This window comes from Stegostoma tigrinum, chromosome 1, assembly GCF_030684315.1.
Source record: "Stegostoma tigrinum isolate sSteTig4 chromosome 1, sSteTig4.hap1, whole genome shotgun sequence".
Classification (NCBI taxonomy): Eukaryota; Metazoa; Chordata; class Chondrichthyes; order Orectolobiformes; family Stegostomatidae; genus Stegostoma; species Stegostoma tigrinum.
The window spans coordinates 85,969,639-85,992,540 of record NC_081354.1 but is presented as its reverse complement, the minus strand read 5'-3'; the positions used below and the strand labels follow the sequence as shown (position 1 = coordinate 85,992,540).

General features: G+C 42.1%; 1 protein-coding gene across 9 annotated transcripts in view; it reads left to right on the top strand.

Annotated features, from left to right (window-relative positions):
* The window catches only part of kcnip4a (potassium voltage-gated channel interacting protein 4a), a 1,101,054-nt gene that overhangs the window by 1,017,872 nt on the left and 60,280 nt on the right, over positions 1-22,902 (top strand). For all 9 annotated transcript variants that reach the window (XM_048537257.2, XM_048537222.2, XM_048537250.2 and 6 more), the window contains one exon: positions 19,311-19,435. In XM_048537257.2, coding sequence (XP_048393214.1) covers positions 19,311-19,435 — 125 coding nt within the window. The remainder of the gene's footprint in view (positions 1-19,310; positions 19,436-22,902) is intronic.

The following is a 22,902-nucleotide window of genomic DNA, read 5'->3' as shown; positions in this document are numbered from 1 at the left end:
GAAAATGTCATCTCAACCACAGGGAAACAGCATTCTTGAAATTGTGCATGGAATTTTTAATGGCCAGATGAAACTTTGAGATGGGCGCATGGGGACTCAGTTTATTTTATCTGCAAAGCACTACCTCTAGCAGTTCAGTCTTTCCTCAGTTCTGAAGTGTCAGCTGAGATTGTGTGCTCTAGTCCTGAGATGGTACTTTTATCAATGAGGCAAGAGAATGTGCATTTAAGTCAAGTTGACAATTAGATAATAGAATGTCACATTCTTGCAAGGCCAAGTACTTTTATTTTCATTCTGAGTTTTCTCATATTCTATATTACTTTTGCGAGAAATTTGTTGAAATTTAATTGAATCACTCTCTCTGCTGAAGTGAAATATTGGAAGGGTCAAGAAAGTTTGCAGCAAATTACTTCTACCATCATATTTAGTTGAGTGAAAGCCTTTTCTCCCTCCTCTTGATTAAACGTCAGTCATGCTTTTTGAGTTTAAGAAAATATCTCTCAAGATGTCCAATTTTTTCAAAAAGCTAGCCATGCTTTATTGTATTTCCTTCCATACAGTTAGAAAGACCAGAATGTGAAACCATCTATTGATGCAATGAAATTCTTTTGCTTGAACCAGTTCATTGTCATATAAAACTTCACCAATAATTCTACCATAGATAACAAGGTGTAGAGCTGGATGAACACAGCAGGCCAAGCAGCATCAGAGGAGGAGGAAGGCTGACATTTTGGGCCTAGACCCTTCTTCAGAAAATGGTCTAGGCCCAAAACATCAGCCTTCCTGCTCCTAAGATGTTGCCTGGCCTGCTGTGTTCATCCAGCTCTACACCTTGTTATCTCAGATTCTCCAGCATCTGCAGCTCCTACTATCTCTGAAACAGTACTTCTACCATTTGGTTCCAACCCACAACAGTGATCTGTTCTTTACGCTGTTATATCCGACAGAGAATGTTTAAAGCACTATGGCTGAATTTTTCCCAGCCCCTGACTGACTTTGGCAATGGTGAATTAGTTGAGAAAATGTGGCAAGATCAGGAGAGAAAGTCTGATTTTCTTTTCAATGTTTTAAGAACCATGATCAGCAACTCCCAACACATCAAAGCTCACTCAATGGGCAGCAACTGTTTGCAGTGCTCCCTCCTGCACTATCCAGGACATTGGCATTGGGCAAGCACTAGCTTCACCAAAGCACATTGCAGACCAGTTATAATTCAGTTCGCCATTTCAGTTTGAAGCTCACTGACTCCTTTCATTGCAATACGGTTTCAAAAGCACACTGTGCTCAGGAACAGCCATCCATCTATTACATTAACTTGCCTTCTTAATGCTTGCTCACTTGGTGCCTGCTCGGGTGCTCAGTGCATCTCTGTATTGCCTTGCCTCTTAGTGCAATCACAAAGTCAGCTATCTAAGATTTTAGAGTAGATTTGTAGCTCAGGTTGTGGATGGTTGGCTCGCCGAGCTGGTTTGTTGTTCCGCAGATGTTTCATTACCCTGCTGGGTTACATCATCCGTGCAGCCTCCTATGAAGCGCTGTTGTGTTTTCCCCCTTATTTAAATAACAGGTGGGAAAACAGAACAGCATTTCGTTGGAAGCTGTACAGATGATGTTACTCAGCAGGGTAATGAAACATCTGCGGAACAACAAACCAGCTCGGCGAGCCAACCATGCACAACAAAGTCAGGTAGTTTGACAGCAGTGGTTGCTAGCAGTGGACAGTCAAATGACAGACATGTAGCTGTATGATACTGTGCTATATCATTGTCACACCAGCAATGTCAGCAGCTTATGTGGCATATGTGTTTGAACCGAATAGCCATATCTCAAGTCTAAGGGGAGTCGTCCTCACTGAAGTCAAGATGGTCCTGCAACACTAAGTCAACAGCGTTGTCTAATCTCAGTCCGCGGCTCGGACATGATCCGGCAGCCACTTGTGCTGTTCAGAATCAGAGGTTCCCTATCATTACAGTTTGTGGAATGGGATACAGTCAATCCTGCATTTCTAGTGCAAATAGTCCATGGTAAGCCAAGAATCTGCACAGAGTTCAATTAGTGATCAAGTCAGCAATCAGCCAAAACTGTCTAAGTCAGGTATTGTGGGGGTGGAGAGTGCAGATGAGTGTGGAGGCAAAGTTTGGTCCATCCTTGAGGACCAAGGTCTATTCACTGAAGGCCAAGAAGTATTATCAGGAGTCATTGCTTTGGTGGAGAAGTTGATGAAGTCAATTCTAGGGATTGGAGATAGCAAGCTGGAGTGCAGAGGGACAATAATTGTGACCACACAACCCACCATGTGAAGATGGAAGACATTGGTGCATTGGCATGAGTAAGTGTGCATAGGGAAGGTCATTGATAGTTACCACTTTACCTTTGAGTGAGCGGAATGGTAGGGGGAGTAGCATGCTGAAAAATCAAGCTATTCCTGGAGTCATCGCGATAGCGAAAAACTTGATAGAAACGACACAAAATTTGTAAATTTACCTGACTTTTATTCCCAGTTTGACAGAACACACAAACCAGGTTGCTGTCCTTAACCAAAATAATTATTTATTACAAATAAGTAGATTCTAAATATGAATGAACAATTATGGACAACCAACATGTAACTCTACTTAATAACCCTCTTAGAAAACTAGCCCTACATATATATGTGGACAGACGCAGAAAAAGCATGGGTGGAGGGAAAGACCAGGAAGGTTGTTCAATGAGCCCTGTCCACAGGGTTTTCTGAGCTGATCTGTTTGGTTGATCAGAACCTGCTACTCCTCCTCCATCTCCCTCTCTCAGTATTTTCATTTTTTATAGGAGTCACAGAGTGATTAATTCAGACTTTTAAGTTTCTAACTTATTGGTTAAGTGCTACAATTTACAGAAACTAACAATGGAAGATGAAATAATTTGCTTTCAAGCTTGACACCTTGTTACTGCAGAGAAAAGGACAGCTCCTTCCTTTCCAGAGGTCCAAAGACTTCTGAACAAACAATCACACCCACAATCCGTTCACCTAACTGGGAGCCAATGACATTGTTATTGGTACGCTGAAGAATTTTGTCATTCGTCTGTGGAATGGTGACTAGTTGACACTCAACTAGTGGTTGCTGGCCAAATCTCCCTTTACGCACATCCCTGACTCAAGCTTTTCTGTAGTAACCTCCCCTCAAGCTTGAGTGTGTATCAGCACTTAGACTGAATATCAGCTTTTAAAACAGCAGGAACCCTTTCTACAGTCATTGGTGTTTAAAACAGTCCTTTCCACATTTCAGTACACGATGAAAAATACAGAACAATAGTAAAGTACAGTCTTTACACAGAACACACCTAACAGACTGTGCTGCATAATCCCTGCATGTTGCACTCTACACAACTGAGCAGGCAAAAAGGAGAATGCGATGGAAGCTGAAGAGCTGGGAGGGTGGAAGTAGCATTCCATAGAGGGAGCTGGCACCAATAAGCAACATCTACGTCACCTCCGTCATAACAATAGTGACACATCGAGTGCAACAGGCCAGACAGGACTCCCAGTTCTAATAGATCAGAGTAAAATGAAATTATCATTCTGTAAATTTATTATTCAGAAGGTAAGGATCCCCTGTCTATCCCAGAAACATTTTTTTAAACTTTGTTCACTTTTCCCATGATTTCATAACTGATACCTTAACAACTGTTGATGGATTTGCAACATGTGATATTCTCACATTCAACAGTGACAAGATGTCCTGTTATAACGGGCATTAGGGAAAGAGTAGCACGCTGGATTGGTATCCTCTATAGCTACATCTGTAATGACATTTTATCAAACTGGTTACAATTAAAGTGCCAATCAATTTATGAATGGGCTGTTCTGTTTTCAATGAAGTGTTACCTGTGCCACCTTTGTGCACTCAGAAGTACTTCCTTAATGTTTGCCCCAAGACCTCTCTGTCCCATCTACTGTGAAGAGCTATTTATGACTGGCGATTTTTTACATGGTACACAGCAGGGTTTTAAATCTGGTGCTAGCAATGGGAAACCTGGAAGATCTCAGTAGTGGTGAGTAATTCCACTGCTAAGCATCAGAATGGTACCTGAGAGGCATGGTGCATATCAATTGAGATGAGCAGTTACGAATTGCATGAGAAAATCACTAGAACTCATGAGAAAGCCTCCATGAAACTTCCCAAAATTGAAACTTGGCTGATTTTTTTTTGGAAAATTCATCCCTATTCTCCTGACTTATCAATGCTGCCTACAAATTGGCATTCAGTTTCTTATAGCTGAATTCAAGGGAATGATGATAATACAAAGGAAGCCAATACTTTGAGAGGACAGATGCCGAAAAGCTTTGCAGATGAATCTGATGCACAATTTTTAAGAAATCTAAAATTGACAGTGCAATCTAATACAGACAATACTTGGAAACACGAAGGAGGAGAACTTGTTTCCTACTTTTGCCACAGGTAAAATGAGAGAGATATTCACCAGAATCTCCCATGTGCAATTTACACCTGATAATAATCTTAACTGGAGTTCAGGACTTTAGCATCAACATGAGCAATAAAAAAGCTAGATCATTCACTAAAGCCTTATTGTTCAATTTTTCAAGTTGCTTGATGATCTAAAGGGAAGGCCACTGGCAGATCTCAGGTGGGTGTGAAGAGGCCAGCCCACCATGATTAAGTAGTGCCCAATCAGGGCATGTGAGGAGGGGCCCTTTCCAGTTATATGTAGGGGCCAAGCCCTTTTGTTGCTCAGATTCTCTGACACTAGTGCTTCTGGTGCCTGCAGATGTTTCCCTTAGTGCTGTTCTATGCATCCAACAAGTTTGTGATCTTCTAGATCTGAATTTAGTTTTTTTCACTGACAGTTTGCGTAGGATTTAAAGTGCCAACATCTGCCTGTCAAGCAGTTACATCAGCACCTGCGCACCACCCGCCCCCCCCCCCGCCCCCCAACCCCGATCTGTGCCTTGCATCCTTCTATTCTCCTATGGAAGGCAGCTGCAAAATGGCTCCCCTTCCACATCCATCACCATGTCATTTTAACACTGCTGGCTTTCACTGGCCAGAGATGGGACAGGTCATGATCCCCACTTGTCACTTATGTAATTTGTGAAGCTATGTTTGATTGCATTTGGTATAGCCTGGTGCTATAATCACTGGGTTGTTAAACCAGAGACCCAGGTAATGTTCTGGCAGATAGATTCAATGAGAATGTGGAATTAGAAATCTAATGATGACCATGAATCTGTCAGAAAAGCGCTATGGTTCACTAACGTCCTTTAGAAAAGGAAACTGCTGTCCTTACCTTGACAACGAGGTATAGAGCTAGATGAACACAGCAGGCCAAGCAGCATCAGAGGAGCAGGAAGGATGACATTTCGGGCCTAGACCCTTCTTCAGAAAGACACCATGTTGTCTCGGATTCTCCAGCATCTGCAGTTCCTACCATCCCTGCCATCCTTACCTTGTCTGCCTTACGTATGACTTCAGACCAACAGCAATGTGGTTGATTCTTAACTGCCTCCTGGGAAATTAGGAATAACAATAAATCCCATCCTACTGAGTGACATGCTCCTTCTATGAATGAATAAAAATGTTAGCTGTATGCAAAAAAGAGTCTTAACCGCCTGTTTAACAATCTTAATTAGCTTCCCATTTCAATCGTGTGGATTCACTGACACACTGCCTTTACAGTGAACATTTAATTCCTATAGCAACGTCTACTTCTAATTCGGTCAGCTCTGGCATCTTTTTCTTTTATTACTCAACAGCTTGTCTTGAAATAATTAAAAAACAAGTGAGAAATTGATCAAAGTAAAATTTATTAGCATCCTTCACTTTACTTGTGAGAAGAAAACAAAGAAACAGGGTGACACGGTGGCTCAGTGGTTAGCACTGCAGCCTCACGGCACCAGGGACCCAGGTTCGATTCCAGCCTCGGGCGACTGGCTGTGTGGAGTTTGTACATTCTTCCTGTGTCTGCATGGCTTTCCTCCGGGTGGTCCGGTTTCCTCCTACAGCCCAAAAATGTGCAGGCTGGGTGGATTGGCCATGCAAAATTACTCATAGTGTTCAGGGAGTTGTAGATTAGGTGGGTTATGGGGGATGGATCTGGGTGGGATGTTCTGAGGTACGGTGTGGACTTGTTGGGCTGAAGGGCCTGTTTCCACACTGTAGGGAAACTAATCCAAAAAATGGCTACCAATTCAAAACAGTTTGTTTCTGTTGACAAGTTTTGAGAAAGTCTGAATTTGGAGCAGATGGTCAGTTAGTGATTAAGGAAACAGGATGAGCTTTGGGTGTTTAAGCCTTTGGTCTCTGCACCCACAGCCTTCTATGTAAGTGCTGCCACTGAACTCGGGTGAGGAAACAAATACAATAAGCATGAGATAACACAGTGTGGAGCTGGAGGAGTGCAGCAGGCTAGGCAGCATCAGAAAAGCTGACATTTTGGGTCAAGAACCTTCTTCAGAAAAATTTTCCTTTTTCTGAAGAAGGGTCACGACCCGAAACATCAGCTTCCCTGCTCCTCTGATGCTGCCTGGCCTGCTGTGTTCCTCCAGCTCCACACTGTGTTATCTCTGACTCCAGCATCTGCAGTTCTTACTATCTCTGAGTGAGTTATAATAAGTATGATTTCAATGGAATGATTTGAATAGGCCATATCCAGCCAACTTTGTTTAAAAATTTGTGGAGAACAATGTCCTTGATTATTTAAATGGTACAAGGTAGCAAAACAGCCATTTTGCACCAAGAAGACGAAGCAGGAAAATTCCATCTTGGCTGCTGAAGGCAGGAAAATCCCAGACAAAGCAGGTAGCTACCATTTTAATTGTTGATGTAGGAGGTGCAGAGGGATGTTGTAGGGGTTTAGGGTGTGGGATGGTAGGGAGAATCACGGAAAAAACGCAAAAAACTCAGTATGCACTGCAGAGAGGAACAGCATTATGAAGAAACAAGTTTAAAAGCTTGAGAGCAACAAATCACTACAGAATAACTAATAATACAATCAGAAACTTTTATTGAAAAACTTAATGCTGTTATACACTCAGAGTTTTAAACAAAAGGCTGGCACATAAAGGGAATGTGGTAAAGTCTACCAAATTTTACAGCAATTCAATTGAAAACAGCATCGTGAATATAAAAACAAAAACTTAATCCACAGGAGATTTAAAACAATGATAAGGAATGTAAATGGATTTGCATTAATGAGATTAATTGGCATGTTGAAATGAAAAAAAAGTACTCCCTGAAGATTTCAGGTCAGAGGTTGACCATACAAAACATGAGTCCGGATTTTGTGGAGACTACAGTTCTTAAAATACAACATTGCCTCAAACTCAAGTATTAAATGTAGAACCCCAGCAGAATTACAAAGGAACAGAAAAGGAGGCACTACACATGAAAAGACCTCAGCACCCTCTTTAGAAAAGTTAACCAAGGCATTTATTGGGGAACCAAAAGAACTGTGGATGCTATAAATCAGAGACAAAAACAGAAATTGCTGGATATGTTCAGCAGGTCTGGCAGCATCTGTGGAGAGACATCAGGGTGAATGTTCCTCAGAGGAAGGGTCAATCAACCCAAAACGTTAATTTCTCTCCACAGATGTTGCCAGGCCTGCTGCGCTTATCCAGCAATTTCTTTTTTTTGGTAACTCACTGGGGAGATTCATGATACAAAGAACTTCAGATGGTCAACAAATGCTGGCATTGCCTGGAATGCACTATCCCATGAAAGGATAATATCTGAGTACTTCTTTCTGGTTAGCACAGATAGCAGGGTAGAATTGGCTTATTGCTTTTATTGTTAGTTACTTATGTGGGGTCATTAGTTGTTGACTCAGGTCCAAGAAAGCCTAAATACAATTAATTCATTTTCTTTAATCATAAATTATGTGATATTGCCGTACAACTTTATTTCTTATATTATGCTTTAACAACAGTGAATGCAAGCAATGGTATTAGTGCCCATGGCATCCAGATTTCGACCCCAGCGTGGATTTAAAAACTTTAAACTTTCCTTACGAATGTGAATCAACAGAGAATGGTTAAACTTCCTCGTCCCACAAACCGAGCTTCAGTCAAATAAAGAAATTATTTGGTTGCCCCTGTGACCTACTGCAGATTTGTTGCAAATGCACTTTCATTGACGAAGGACAATGTAACTGGTCTATCAAACTTAATATAAAGACCCTGATGTCAGAAATTCAATTACCCTGATGTATTTTTCTTGGTCATATAGACTGAGGGTCAGATATAAGCTGAATTGATGTTCAAATAATCATTTGTATATTTTCTTTCTTAAATTAGTAAGATCGATAAAACCTAACCCATCTCACAACACTTCTAATGATATTAGCATTCATTTTGGAACAGAAATAAATGCATACACTTAAATGCCAACGTATTTCTTACCGAAGTTTACAGCTAGTGATATGTATTTAAAAGTAAAATATTTTCTTGCAGCGTATATGTTGTAGATCAGTAATTATCATTGTTTAATATGTATCAAATAAAGCAGTGCTCTGAGTACCAATCTCTGGGCAATACTATTGCAGACCCTCCTGCAGTCTATAGCTCAATCTTATGCTCAGCCAAAGTCATATCCATAATACCATGTTCCTTTTATTCCACAGACCTCAAACATTATGGTAGTTAATGCTGTATTTTGCCCTTTTATGCTGCAGCTTTGGGAGGCCATATAGGCCACATTAAACATCTCTGCTACTTCAAAACACAGAATCAATCTAGATAAACTAATTTGCTTGAATTCCTTCATCAATTCAGCCTTGTCCAAGTACTTGTTAATTACGTCTTTGATTACTATTTTGCTACACTTCAAATTAATGTGGACTATCAAATTTTAGCTTCTAACATCTGATTGTTCTACCCAAGCTCTGTCATGGCCTATAATTTTATAAAGAAAACTTGATCACACATTAAGACAGTATCCCATCACCAAGTCACCTTTTATTCACATTTCTTCAGTGTATGGGCTCTGACCAGCCAGCTCAGAGCCAGTGCCTAGAATACAGCAACTTGCTAAATCTCCTCTTTATGTCTGTCAGCCAGGGCTCCCAGATTAGCCTGTGTTAACAACCCCAATCAATGATCTCATCGTCAATGAGATCCGCATGGCCCTCATTCCAAACCACTACAGTGGTTGAGGCCAAAATGTTGAATTTTTCAACATGGAGTTAGGTACAGTTCTTCGGGTTAAAGGAATCAAAGTGCATGAGGAGAAAGCAGGAACAAGGTTCTGAGTTGGATAATCAGCCATTATCACACTGAGTGGAGGAGCAGATCCGTCGAAAGAAATAGCACACTCCTACTCCTATGTTCTATGTTTCTAATTTTCTATGCAAAAACATCAACATAAAATAGCTGCGTTGGTCACTTGACCATAGATTGAGGTAAACTTTGAGAGGCAAAACTAGATTCCTTCTGCATTAAGATTACATTTTATCCTAGAATGTTAAAATCAGGAAATTGAGTAATTGTCAAGAAATTTGCATCTCCTATTTAATTCGCATGTGTGATCATTTAATATATTGAGAGATAAAAGGCTCACTTGCTAGTGAACCAGCTTTGAAAGATAATAGTCCTCAATTCCAGAACACAAACTGCACTATACACACAACAGCTGTTTTTTGAGCAGCAGAGCTGTGAAACAAACAAAACTAATCTGTGGCAAGAAATGAAATTTTCTTTCTGCCTGTTTCTCTCATCATCTTGGAATACAGCATCCTGTCTGAAAAAAATAATTTAGGAAAACAATTATTCATTGAGGACCCCCTGCAGATTCCGTTATTGCCAAGGATAGAAGTCTTCCAATACATAACGGTGGTCTCAGGTCTGGAATCTAACATTTCAAGGACTCTAATACCCTTTTAAATGCACAATTTTTATTCTTCCTGTTTGTTCCAGGCGCTTATTAACTGCATTTTCTGTCTATTTCAAGTCACAGCTTTATTATTTTGATTCTCAGGAACAGTAAGTAATAAAACTCCTCGTTCTTTTACACCAGCAAACACTAGTAATTGGCTCTTTCGTTGTTGAGTGAACAACAATTTTATTGAAACATGGTAGCTATACACTAGAACAAAATTTATTGTTACTGACCAAGAATGTGTTTGAAACAAGGAACTAGTTTACTTCTCTTCAGCTGATTGCAACAAATTTCAGGTCAAACTGACTGTAGCTGCTGGTTTATCCCTATGTTCTTTTGCAAAAAAAATCAAAAGTTCAATATTGCAGCCTTAATACTCCTTAAATTTCAGCCTTACTTTGCTCAGATATAACTGACCTAACCCTTGTGATGTTAACTTTCAAAAGATACTTTGGAGAGCACTTTCCTTGAAAGTGGAGCCACAGGTAGATAGGATAATGAAGAAGGTGTTCAGTATGCTTGCCTTCATGGGCCAGTGCACTGAGTGTAGAATTTGGGAGGTTCTGCTGTGGCTGTACAGGACATTAGTGTGGCCTCTTCTGGAGTATTGCAATTCTGGTCTCCCTGCTATAGGAAGGATGTTGTGAAACTAGAAAGAATTCAGAAAAGATTTACGAAACTGTTGCCAGGTTTGGAGGGTTTGAGCTATAGGGAGAGGCTGACTAGGCTGGGGCTATTTTCCCTGGAGTGTCGGAGGCTGAGGAGTGAAGTTATAGAGATTAATAAGATCATGCGGGGCGTAGATATGGTGAATAGGTAAGGCATTTTCCCCTGGGATGGGGGAATCCAAAACTGGAGGTCATAGGTTTAAGGTGAGAGGGGAATGATTTAAAAGGTGCCTAAAGGGCAACTTCCTCACACAGGGTGCGGAGCACGTGTGGAACGAGCTACCAGAGGAAGTGGTGGATACTGGTACGATTACAACATTTAAAAGGTACCTGGATGGGTATATGAGTAGAAAAGGTTTAGAGGGATATAGGCCAGATGCTGGAAAATGCAATTAGATTTATATAGGACATCTAGTCGGAATGGACGAGTTGGACAAAAGAGTCTGTTTTTGTACGGTATAGCCCTCCGACCATATGACTCTAACAATAGATAACAAGGTGTAGAGCTGGATGAACACGGCAGGCCAAGCAGCATCAAAGGAGCAGGAAAACTGACGTTTCAGGCCTAGATCCTTCTTCAGACTATCTCTGATTCTAACAATCATCCTTTTTAACCCATCCCACATTTCAATTACCCCTTTCTTCACTATGACTTTGACAGAATCTGCTTTCTTTAGTGAAGACAGGTGCAATGTAACCACTTAGTGCCTCAGCTGCCATGTCTGCTCACAGGTCATTGGCCCCCTTTCCATTTCACCTTTGGATCTCCAATGTCAGTAAGGTAGATCTGAATTTATTTGTCCCATTTTTTCCCATGGTGAGAATGTCCCTCGAACATACCAGAGCTATATTTTCCTTTTTGGTTCGTAGTTCATTTTACTCTTACAATTTGTGAATTATTTATACATGAATTGAACACCTCTGGGTCCTTTTCGTGGTAATTGCCATTTTTATTTATTCTGTGATAGATTTGAGTGTCACTGGTAAGGCCAACGTTTATTGCCCACCCTTAAACTGGATGTCAATTTGAACCTATCAGAAGATAATTGTGGTTCTACAGTCACATGTAGGTCAGAATTAAGTGAGCCAAATGAGCTTTTACAACAATCAATGATAGTTTCCATGCCACCATTATTAGAAACAGGTTCCAATTCCAGATTCATTAATGTCCCCCTGGGGGCAGGATGGGATTTGATTCTATGCCAGGATCACCATGGTTTGCAGAAGACTGGTCTAGTGACAGCAAGCACCTTCCCATTATTTTTTCTACTTGCTTTCTGCAGTTTTTATATTCTGCCTGGCTCTTACTTGTATCATCAACTTGATATTTGGAATTGGTGCCCTTTTTGTTACCTGACTTAGTCTCTGTCCCATTTATCATCCAGCCCTGGATTTGTTTGGCCTACTTGGCCCATATGTGGGGATGCACCTCAACCACACCAAAACCATAGCTTCTTCAAAGGTAGGCCATTGCTTGCTTAGTTTTGCCTGATTGGTTATTCATTCTGATATACCTGGGACAGATCAACTCCCAACTCAATGAAATTCAGCCTGCTTAAATTCATTACTTCTACTGTGGAAATATCCTTGTCCTTTTTTTATAACTAATGCAAATCCTGTATACTATAATCAATATTCCTTAACTGTTGCAATGCTGACTTAATCCACTTGACTTAACATATTTTCCAGAATTAGATCCAGCAACGTCTAATTCCTCATTGGACAAGACACAAGGGTCTTCCATTTCTGTCTCCAGTAGAGCCAGAAATGGAGCAAGGTAGAATATTACACCATTAACCTGTGTGCCTGTTTCTTGAATGCAGCACCCCCCCACCCCGACCATCTGTCAACCAAGGCCATTTTCCAGAGGAAGAATAGAAGTGTGAAAGGGCTACCTGCCTGCAATGCATTGGGTGGCCAATTGTCATCATTGAATACAGTCTAAAGCTTGTTAACACTGACCAACTATATGGCTTTCTATCTCCTGGAAGTGACAAGGAACAGTTTAATTGCCTAGGTACATTAGTAACAGTGAGCCACTGTAGTGAGAGGCTCCCCTGCAATGGTGGCCTGTCTGCAAAGACCATATTTTTCCTTCAAATTTAAGATAATTGGAGAAAAAACACTTTCTTTGAGCTTTGAACACTTCTGAATTCAAAGGCTTATGATTGGCCCATCAGCTTCTAGAGGCCACACACAGTCCTTTACTGGGTAATGAGGCAACTGGCCATTGATTGGCTGCTTTCTGAAAAATCAGATTAAGTGACTGACTGCTTCCCACGCAGTGTGAGCTTCAGGTTATCATTGAGACTGTCAGCAGGGTTCTGAAAATCCTGTCCATGCTGATTTCAAAGATTCCCCCACACATAAATCAGAAACTATTCTCCCTCTCTGGCACGTGTTGTATTGATATCCCAGTTCATATTTGGATAGACCCCCAAGATCAGTATGTTATAGTATTTGCACATCCCTAATCTTCCATTGAAATTGCTTCTCTGTATCTTTGTTAATAGTGCTGTCCTACAGATTATGCCATCTCCTCAAACCAATAGTACTTCCATTTCAAAAAAAATTGACTGTATTCTGAGATAATGGGAACTGCAGATGCTGGAGAATCCAAGATAACAAAGTGTGAAGCTGGATGAACACAACAGGCCAAGCAGCATCTCAGGAGCACAAAAGCTGACGTTTCGGGCCTAGACCCTTCATCAGAGAGGGGGATGGGGAGAGGGTTCTGGAATAAATAGGGAGAGAGGGGGAGGCGGACCGAAGATGGAGAGAAAAGAAGATAGATGGAGAGGAGAGTATGGGTGGGGAGGTAGGGAGGGGGTAGGTCAGTCCAGGGAAGACGGACAGGTCAAGGAGATGGGATGAGGTTAGTAGGTAGGAGATGGAGGTGTGGCTTGAGATGGGAGGAAGGGATGGGTGAGAGGAAGAATGGGTTAGGGAGGCAGAGACAGGCTGGGCTGGTTTTGGGATGCAGTGGGGCAAGGGGAGATTTTGAAGCTGGTGAAGTCCACATTGATACCATTGGGCTGCAGGGTTCCCAAGTGGAATATGAGTTGCTGTTCCTGCAACCTTCGGGTAGCATCCTTGTGGCACTGCAGGAGGCCCATGATGGACATGTGATCTGAAGAATGAGAGGGGGCGTTAAAATGGTTCGTGACAGGGAGGTGCAGTTGTTTATTGTGAACCGAGTGGAGGTGTTCTACAAAGTGGTCCCCAAGCCTCCGCTTGGTTTCCCCAATGCAGAGGAAGCCACACCGGGTACAATGGATACAGTATACCACATTGGCGGATGTGCAGGTGAACCTCTGCTTAATATGGAAAGTCATCTTGGGGCCTGGGATGGGGGTGAGGGAGGAGGTGTGGGGGCAAGTGTAGCACTTCCTGCGGTTGCAGGGGAAGGTGCCGGGTGTCTTGGGGTTGGAGGGCAGTGTGGAGCGAACAAGGGAGTCACGGAGAGAGTGGTCTCTCCGGAAGGCAGACAAGGGTGGGGATGGAAGAATGTCTTGGGTGGTGGAGTCGGATTGTAGATGGCGGAAGTGTCGGAGGATGATGCGTTGTATCCAGAGGTTGGTGGGGTGGTGTGTGAGAATGAGGGGAATCCTCTTTGGGCGGTTGTGGCGGGGGTGGGGTGTGAGGGATGTGTTGCTGGAAATGCGGGAGACGCGGTCAAGGGCGTTCTCGACCACTGCAGGGGGAATGTTGCGGTCCTTGAAGAACTTGGACATCTGGGATGTGCGGGAGTGGAATGCCTCATCCTGGGAGCAGATGCGGCGGAGGCGAAGGATTTTGGAATAGGGGATGGAATTTTTGCAGGAGGGTGGGTAGGAGGAGGTGTATTCTAGGTAGCTGTGGGAGTCGGTGGGCTTGAAATGGACATCAGTAACTGCAGGAAGTACTACACTTGCCCCCACACCACCTCCCTCACCCTCATCCCAGGCCCCAAGATGACTTTCCATATTAAGCAGAGGTTCACCTGCACATCCGCCAATGTGGTATACTGTATCCATTGTACCCGGTGTGGCTTCCTCTACGTTGGGGAAACCATGCGGAGGCTTGGGGACCGCATTGCAGATCACCTCCACTCAGTTCGCAATAAACAACTGCACCTCCCAGTCGCGAACCATTTTAACTCCCCCTCCCATTCTTCAGATCACATGCCCATCATAGGCCTCCTGCAGTGCCACAAGGATGCCACCCAAAGGTTGCAGGAACAGCAACTCATATTCCGCTTGGGAACCCCGCAGCCCAATGGTATCAATGTGGACTTCACCAGCTTCAAAATCTCCCCTTCCCCCACTGCATCCCACAACCAGCCCAGTTCGTCCCCTCCCCCCACTGCATCACACAACTAGCCCACCTCATCCCCTCCCCCCACTGCATCCCAAAACCAGCCCAGCCTGTATCTGCCTCCCTAACCTGTTCTTCCTCTCACCCATCCCTTCCTCCCACCCCAAGCCGCACCTCCATCTCCTACCTACTAACCTCATCCCACCTCCTTGACCTGTCCGTCTTCCCTGGACTGACCTATCCCCTCCCTACCTCCCCACCTATACTCTCCTCTCCACCTATCTTCTTTTCTCTCCATCTTTGGTCCACCTCCCCCTCTCTGCCTATTTATTCCAGAACCCTCTCCCCATCCCCCTCTCTGATGAAGGGTCTAGGCCCGAAACGTCAGCTTTTGTGCTCCTGAGATGCTGCTTGGCCTGCTGTGTTCATCCAGGTCCACACTTTGTTATCAACTATATTCTGCCCATGATTACTCTCGGACATCTGTTTGTCCAATACAGTAACATTTTCCTTAATCAATGATGTCTCTTCTGTTTCTTACATTTTTTGAACACCTTGTATCTAAGGATAGTTAATGCAGTACTTTCATTTTTTTTAAAGAGCCAGATTTCCATTAATGTTATAAGATCATGTTCCCCTGTGGCTGTTTGTACCTGCAGCTCATCAAGGTTCTCTCCTCAGCTCCCTGAAGGGGCTTTGTTTCCTGAGATGTAGGAAGCCCGGCCAATCAATATTAAACCTACTCAATTAGCTAAATCCATGCCTTTCAAGTTAGATTGTTGTGGACAGCTTCATGACGTGGATAATTTTTAACTGTTATACTCCCCAATCAAACCTATCTGCACCAAGTAAAAGCCAAAAGAACTGCAGATGCTGCAAATCAGGAACAAAAACAAAGTTGCTGAAAAAGCTCTGGCAGCATCTGTGAAGGAGAAAACAGAGTTACTGTTTCGGAACTGGTAGCCCTTCCTATGAACTGAGGAAGGGTCACTGGACCCGAAATGTTAACTCTGTTTTCTCTTTCACGGATGCTGCCAGACCTGCTGAGCTTTTCCAGCAACTTTGTTTTTGTTTCAAACTGCACCAAGGCCCCATTAAAAACTCCATTTTACCTCTGAAAACCTGACACAAATTTGGATGTTTATGCTGCAATTTGAAACTTGTAAAATAGGCACAGCAAGTTCATTTTCTTCTCATTTAATGTACAATACTGTGAGCCCATATCCATACACTAAACCAGAAGAATTGGAAACAGGCAAGGTGCAAGTTCCCTTTTGGTGTGAAATACACTTTGTGCTCAGAGAGGTACCATCGATTTTTCTGGTCACACTGCCAAATCTGCATGTTCTTTCTGAACAGACTGAAATCAAATACAAACTCAGTACCATGCTACTGCATTTTATTTGTGCTTTGTTTTCTGAGCTATTGCAAGAAAAGACAAGAAAGAACCATTAGTGAGCTGAATGGGCTTTTATTGGCACAATGAAATCACTCTTTTTAAACTAACGTTTAAGTGCCCATTCAAAATGACTGAGATAATTCAAACAAAATATATCATGAAATAAACAGTCGAATTCTGTTCCAGTTGAGAGGTAATTTATCAGGTACTGGTTCTAAGTAAGCATAAAGGAAGACCACTTCCTACTGTGCAACAATGGAACAACAAAAATCATTAATTCATGAAAGTTGACAGCAGTGACTGATAAGCTGCCCTATTGTCCCCTTCTGCCTGCAATCCTCCCATTCATCGTTCCAGTGGCTGCACCAGGCAAGTGTGAGATGGTGGTAAGGTGACCAAGTTCACGAATCCATCTTGAAGTTATTACTCCATACATCATAGTCAATATGCCATACCATCTATATTCCACCAAGGCATGATCTCAACATAGAATTGAGAGATAAAAATAATAAACCAACTCAACCCACATCAAAAATTCACTCATGGTTAAATTCAAAACATTTTTGTTAATTGAATTTATCCTTTTGTAGTCGCCAGTTACCTATTTATAGATTTGATTCCTGATACAGTACTTAATTTGCACAGTTGGTTTTTGAAGGTGGTAATGTAGCATAATGATTCATTTCTCAGAGCTCTCTTGAACTGTTTTTTTTGCATGCTAAGAGACAAGAATAGCAATGATTTATTTTTTATTTTTATTAAGTTAGTTTTCTGGGATCAATCAGTGTTTATTGCCCTTGAGGAGGTGAGAACAACCCTTTGTTGGAGGGTATTTTGAGGATGCTTCAATGTTGTCTGGTAATGAGTTCCTCGACTTTAATTCAGAGCCAGCAGTGATGAGACAATAACTTAAATGTCCAGGTCAGGGTGTTGTATGATTTTGAGGGGAACTTGGAAAATAATAAAATTCTCCTATTTACATCAAGACCTCATTAGGTACAGCTGGTTGTTAAAATGTATCTGTGTAAAAAGAAGGAATTTGCATCCATATAGCACCATTCCTAATTTGCAAACACCTAAAGTGTTTCACATTTAATAAACTGTTTTTTAGAAATATATTCATAGTTATAACATGGCTGAGCACAGCAACCGTTTATGCACAGCAAGGGATTACAAACATCAGTGAGATAAATGACCAATCAAACTCTTTGAGTGATGTTAATTGAAGGATAAATTTTTGTCAGGATAGACTCAGTGGAGTTGCCGAAATGAGCATTTTCCCAGTGTGACTTTGCCATTACCATTTCTCACCCTAATGATCTTGAGGTGTGTAGGCAGAGTAACCAGCCTTTATAGTTGGAGAAAAATCTATCAAACTGAGGATTTTGAGATGTGTCTCAGAAAAGATCTCAGCATTAAAAGTGAGACCACAGCAAATAAACCTACTCCAATGATAATAATGAGATAACTCTCATCTTGAATGTGCCATGTTTTGGATGAGGTGGAATGTTCGACATTTATCTTTTCAGCAGTTGCCTTTTTTTAAACTTGCTTCCTGGATTTGAGTGATAATGGCACACCTCCAATTATAGCCCATGGGTGAAAGGGTCTTGAACCAGAGGGTGTCAATTTAAGATGGATGGCTAAAGAATGAATGGTAACATGAAGGAAAACTTTGTAATGCAGTGAATGGTCGGGATCTGGAATGCACTGACCGTTTGGAGGTAGGAGGTACAATCTGACCTTTCAAAAGGGAGCCTGAAAAGCACATAAAGAGGACAGTTATAGGTTTAGGGGAAAACATAGAGTGATGGGCAAAGCTGGTTGTTCTTTCCGAGAAATGGCATAGACGCAAGGGGCTGACTGGCCTCCTTCCATTATGTAACCATTCCACAATTCTGTAATTCTTTTAGCTGCATGGATGAGTTAATGATTCATGTTGAGGTTGCCTACAGTCATTTCGTAATTAGCCATGATATAAAGAAATGAAAATTTCACCTGACCTGTAGTTCAAATTTTGAAGAGAGTTGTTGAACTTGATCTGATTAATATTGGGTGATCGTTTAGAAGTAAAGAGAAACTGAGCGGTTAGTTCCCACGATGGTAAGAGATTTGCTTTGATTTCAAGAATGGAATATTCCTTACTGTTGTATGAAATTGTCATATCAACACAAAATCATTTTTCACAATTTTTCACAATGCACTGTTCTGTAGTAATTCTAAGCATCTGTGCAGGAGCAGAAAAATCTGCACACTGAGGATTTTGAGACGGTTTTCAAAAAAAAGCTTTCAGGAATGTGGAACTGTTGCAAATAAATATAACATTTCATGTAGCACACCATACTTTAGAGGCGATGGGTGGCTCCAGATCCACTTTTTTTTAGCAGTTACATTTTAAATTTGTTCTCAGGATGTGGATGATGATAGTATACCGGCATTTATTTCCCAGCCCTAGTTACACTGAGGTGGTATTTTGTTGGTCTCTATTTAATTATCTGTCTTTGTGGTGATGGTACTTCATAACAGTGTTAAGGTGCAAATTACAGATTATTGACATAGTAACCAAACATGTTCAATTCAGGGTGGCTGTGGCTTGGAAGACACTTGAAGATGATAGTAATCTCACACCCTCATTAGTCTTGTCTGTCTCAGAAGTAGAAATTAGAACAAAGGGATGTACCAATTTAGCAAACTCCTCTGCTCAAAATGACATTGAACTTTCTCAATAAAGTCACCTCAATTTTCTAGATGGTTAAAGTTGGTTTGGAATAAGTCCAACAGTGTGGGTTTGACTCCCATTCTGTCTAAGCGAGATTTGGGACCTTATCTTGCCCTGTGAGTGGAAGGTAATGGCAAACCACTACTGCCAAGAAAATACCTCAAATATTCAGCAGTGGATACATATGAGCCTTGCAGAGCCCAATTGAATGAATGAATAAATGACCAATAATGTGCATCCATTGATTTGGTGTAACCCTGCACAAAGTATACAAAGGGCAACAAAACTGATCCTGGCCAAAGCAAAAGTGCAATACTTCTGCCAAATAATATTTGTTTTATAATTTTCACTTACAGACAGTGTTGAAGATGAATTGGAAATGGCTACCGTCTGCCATCGCCCTGAGGGGCTGGAGCAGCTTGAGGCACAAACTAAATTCACAAAGAAAGAGCTTCAGATCCTCTATAGGGGTTTTAAAAATGTAAGTACATAAAATAAATGGAACTTAGAGATCTTAAAATAAAACTTAAAGCTAATTATCTTAAGGTTATGGATTGCATAGTCTGCAGCTTTGAATATAATGTCTGACGTTGTGAGACTGGATGATTTAGGTAAAGGATTTCCTCCATCCTTATTGTAAGATCCAAGAATGGGATGGTGGAAGCTTGATGGCAAGAATGATCCATTTGATGCTGAATTGTATCTTAATGCTAATTGCCTTTTTATGAGCTGGAGTTGTATTTTCAGTTGTTCAGCCATATTCAAAGAATTTGTGGAGAGGAATAAGCCAGGATTCTGAGTTTTCTTTGTGCTGTTCCCCATGACTGTAATGCTCCCTGATGTGTGGCAGAGTGGGAGCAACTCTCGGGAAACTCTGGACCTAGGACCTCTGCTTCTAACAGTTCTGCAGTGACTTCTGCTAGAAAGATTAGGTTTAGCATTGAGTGGATTCCATTCCAAGTGCATAGATTGTTCTAATTTGCAAATGGAGTTAATGCATGAAAAAATGCATCTGTTCTTAATTCAGTACAGTACCAATCTTGCCTAATTTAAAATTGAAAATGCGTCTCATTAACCACCATGGGTCCATGCATGTGGACCCGGCCAATGTGTCGGAGATATTTTATCAGGAACTGGAAATACTCTGTAGGTCTGTCAGTACATGTGGTGGAAAAGATAAGTAAATGTTTTGAGTTGAATACAATTCTTCTTCAGAACTGAGGGAAAGTAAAATTGTGATGGGTGTCATGTTATTGAAGCGGGGTGGCGGGGAGGGCTGGTGGAGAGCAGAAAGGAAATGGGTACGGAGCAGGATGGTGACATGGAAGAAATGGCAAAACAATTGGAAAAGGCGGTAAACAACTGCACCTCCCAGTCGTGAACCATTTCAACTCCCCCTCCCATTCCTCAGATGACGTATCCATCCTGGGCATCCTGCAGTGCCACAATGATGCCACTTGAAGGTTGCAGGAACAGCAACACATATTCCGCTTGGGAACCCTGCAGCCCAATGGTATCAATGTGGACTTCACAAGCTTCAAAATCTCCCTTCCCCCACCGCATCCCAAAACCAGCCCAGCTTGTCCTTGCCTCCCCAACCTGTCCTTCCTCCCACCTATCTCTTCCTCCCACCTCAAGCCCCACCCCCATCTCCTACTTACTAGCCTCATCCCGCCCCCTTGACCAGTCTGTCCTCCCTGGACTGACCTATCCCCTCCCTAACTCTCCACCTACACTCACCTTTACTGGTTCCATCCCCACTTCTTTGACCTGCCTGTCTCCTCTCCACCTATCTTCTCCTTTATCCATCTTCGAACCGCCTCCCCCTCATTCCCTATTTATTTCAGAACCCCCTTTTCCTCCCTCAATTCAAAATTAGCCCTGAAATAAAAACTTATGACATGCATGAAAAGGAAATCAGACAGGAATGGTTATATGAGCAGCTAATGTTTAATTTATTTTATTTGCAGAACGAAAACAAAATGTTCACGGAAGTGCAAGTGCCAGCAACAAAATGAAATTTGCATTTATATAGCAATTCTTAGGACCAGCAGATGTTCCAATGTTGCTTCCCAGTTGATGAAGTATTTCTAAAGTGCAGTTACTGATGTAATGGAGAAAATGCAGCAGTTTATTTTCGCACAGCAAACTGCCCACATGCAGTCATGTGGGAAATAAACCATCAGTTTCTGCGCGTCTGACAGAGAGATAAACATTAGCTGGAACACCAGGAATAAATCCCCAGCTCTCTCTGGAAAATTTCCAAGGCCTTTTTATGAATACCTGAACTGGCAGAGGGAAGATGGTTTAATGTCTCATCGAAAAGAAGGCATTTCCAGCAGTTTTGTGCAAATTACTTTTGATTAAGCCAAATCTTGCCATGACGTATAATTATGTGAGCCTCTTTTCAGCTTGAAAACCTGTTTCACTTGTTACTTGCTGAAAGTGATAAAGGCTCAACAAGACATTTATAATAGTGGGGCCAGCTGCTTATCTTCTTCAATGTGAGATTTTTAGATCAAGGGGAAAGTAGAGAAATGATGGAGGAGGGTTCATTAGAATCAAATCGGGTGCAGAAAGAGAAATAAGAGACAGAACCTTACCAGTGTTGACATTTTTATTTTCTGTCATCAGGATGAAAATAAATGGCAATCCCATTGCTGGCCACTGGTTGTATGATCTTATAGGACGTGGCTAGAACATAGAAAAGTACAGCACAGTACAGGCCCTTCGGCCCATGATGTTGTGCCATGGAATAATCCTAATCCAAAAATAAAATAACCTAATCTACATTCACCTCAATTCACTGCTGTCCATGTGCATGTCCAGCAGTCAGTTAAATGTCACTAATGACTCTGCTTCCACGACTTCCACTGGCAAAGTATTCCATGCACTCACAACTCTCTGGGTGAAGAACCTCCGTCTGACGTCTCTTCTATACCTTCCTCCTAACACCTTAAAATTATGACCCCTCATGGCAGGCAATCCTGCCCTGGGGAAAGATCTCTGGCTATCGACTCTATCCATGCCTCTCATTACCTTGTACACCTCGATCAGGTCACCTCTCTTCCTCCTTCTCTCCAGAGAGAAAAGTCTGAGCTCAGTCAACCTCTCCTCGTAAGACATGCCCTCCAGTCCAGGCAGCATCCTGGTGAACCTCCTTTGCACCCTCTCCAAAGCCTCCACATCTTTCCTATAATAGGACGACCAGAACTGGACACAATATTGCAAGTGTGGTCTCACCAGGGTTTTGTAGAGCTGCAACAAAACCTCATGGCTCTTAAACTCGATCCCCCTGTTAATGAAAGCCAAAACACCATATGCTTTCTTAACAACCTTATCCACTTGGGTGGCAACTTTAAGGGAGCTATGCACTTGAACACCAAGATCCCACTGTTCCTCCACACTGCCGAGATTCCTGCCTTTAATCCTATATTCAGCATTTAAGTTCGACCTTCCAAAATGCATCACTTTGCATTTATCCAGGTTGAACTCCATCTGCCATTTCTCAGCCCAGCTCTACATTCTGTCAATTATTTACTGGCTATTATGAGGGTGTCTCCCCATTCACTGTTTGATTGAAGGGTGGTGAATGGATTCAAAGGTAGCAAGCTTGAACAGTGGGTCTGAAGTTCTGAATAGCTCACAGGTCCACTGGGGGAGGTGTACGCGTTTGAAGCAGGTGTGGGACTCAGTGCCTTAAAATGGAGAGACTGTCTAAAGGCTTTATCAAATTGAAAAATGAAAGATTGCAATAGCTGTCAAGTCATCATTGTGAAGGAGAAGTCCTTCAACAGAGTTGCTTGCTTCTGTAGCTGTCACCTTCACATCCCAGTAATTCCGGATGAGAGAATCGAGAAGAGCTGTCAGTCACTTCCCAGCAAGCCATCCTGAGGCCTCCTCCAGATACTTGCAAGGCTCCAGCCTCAGGGACAGACAGCCCATTAC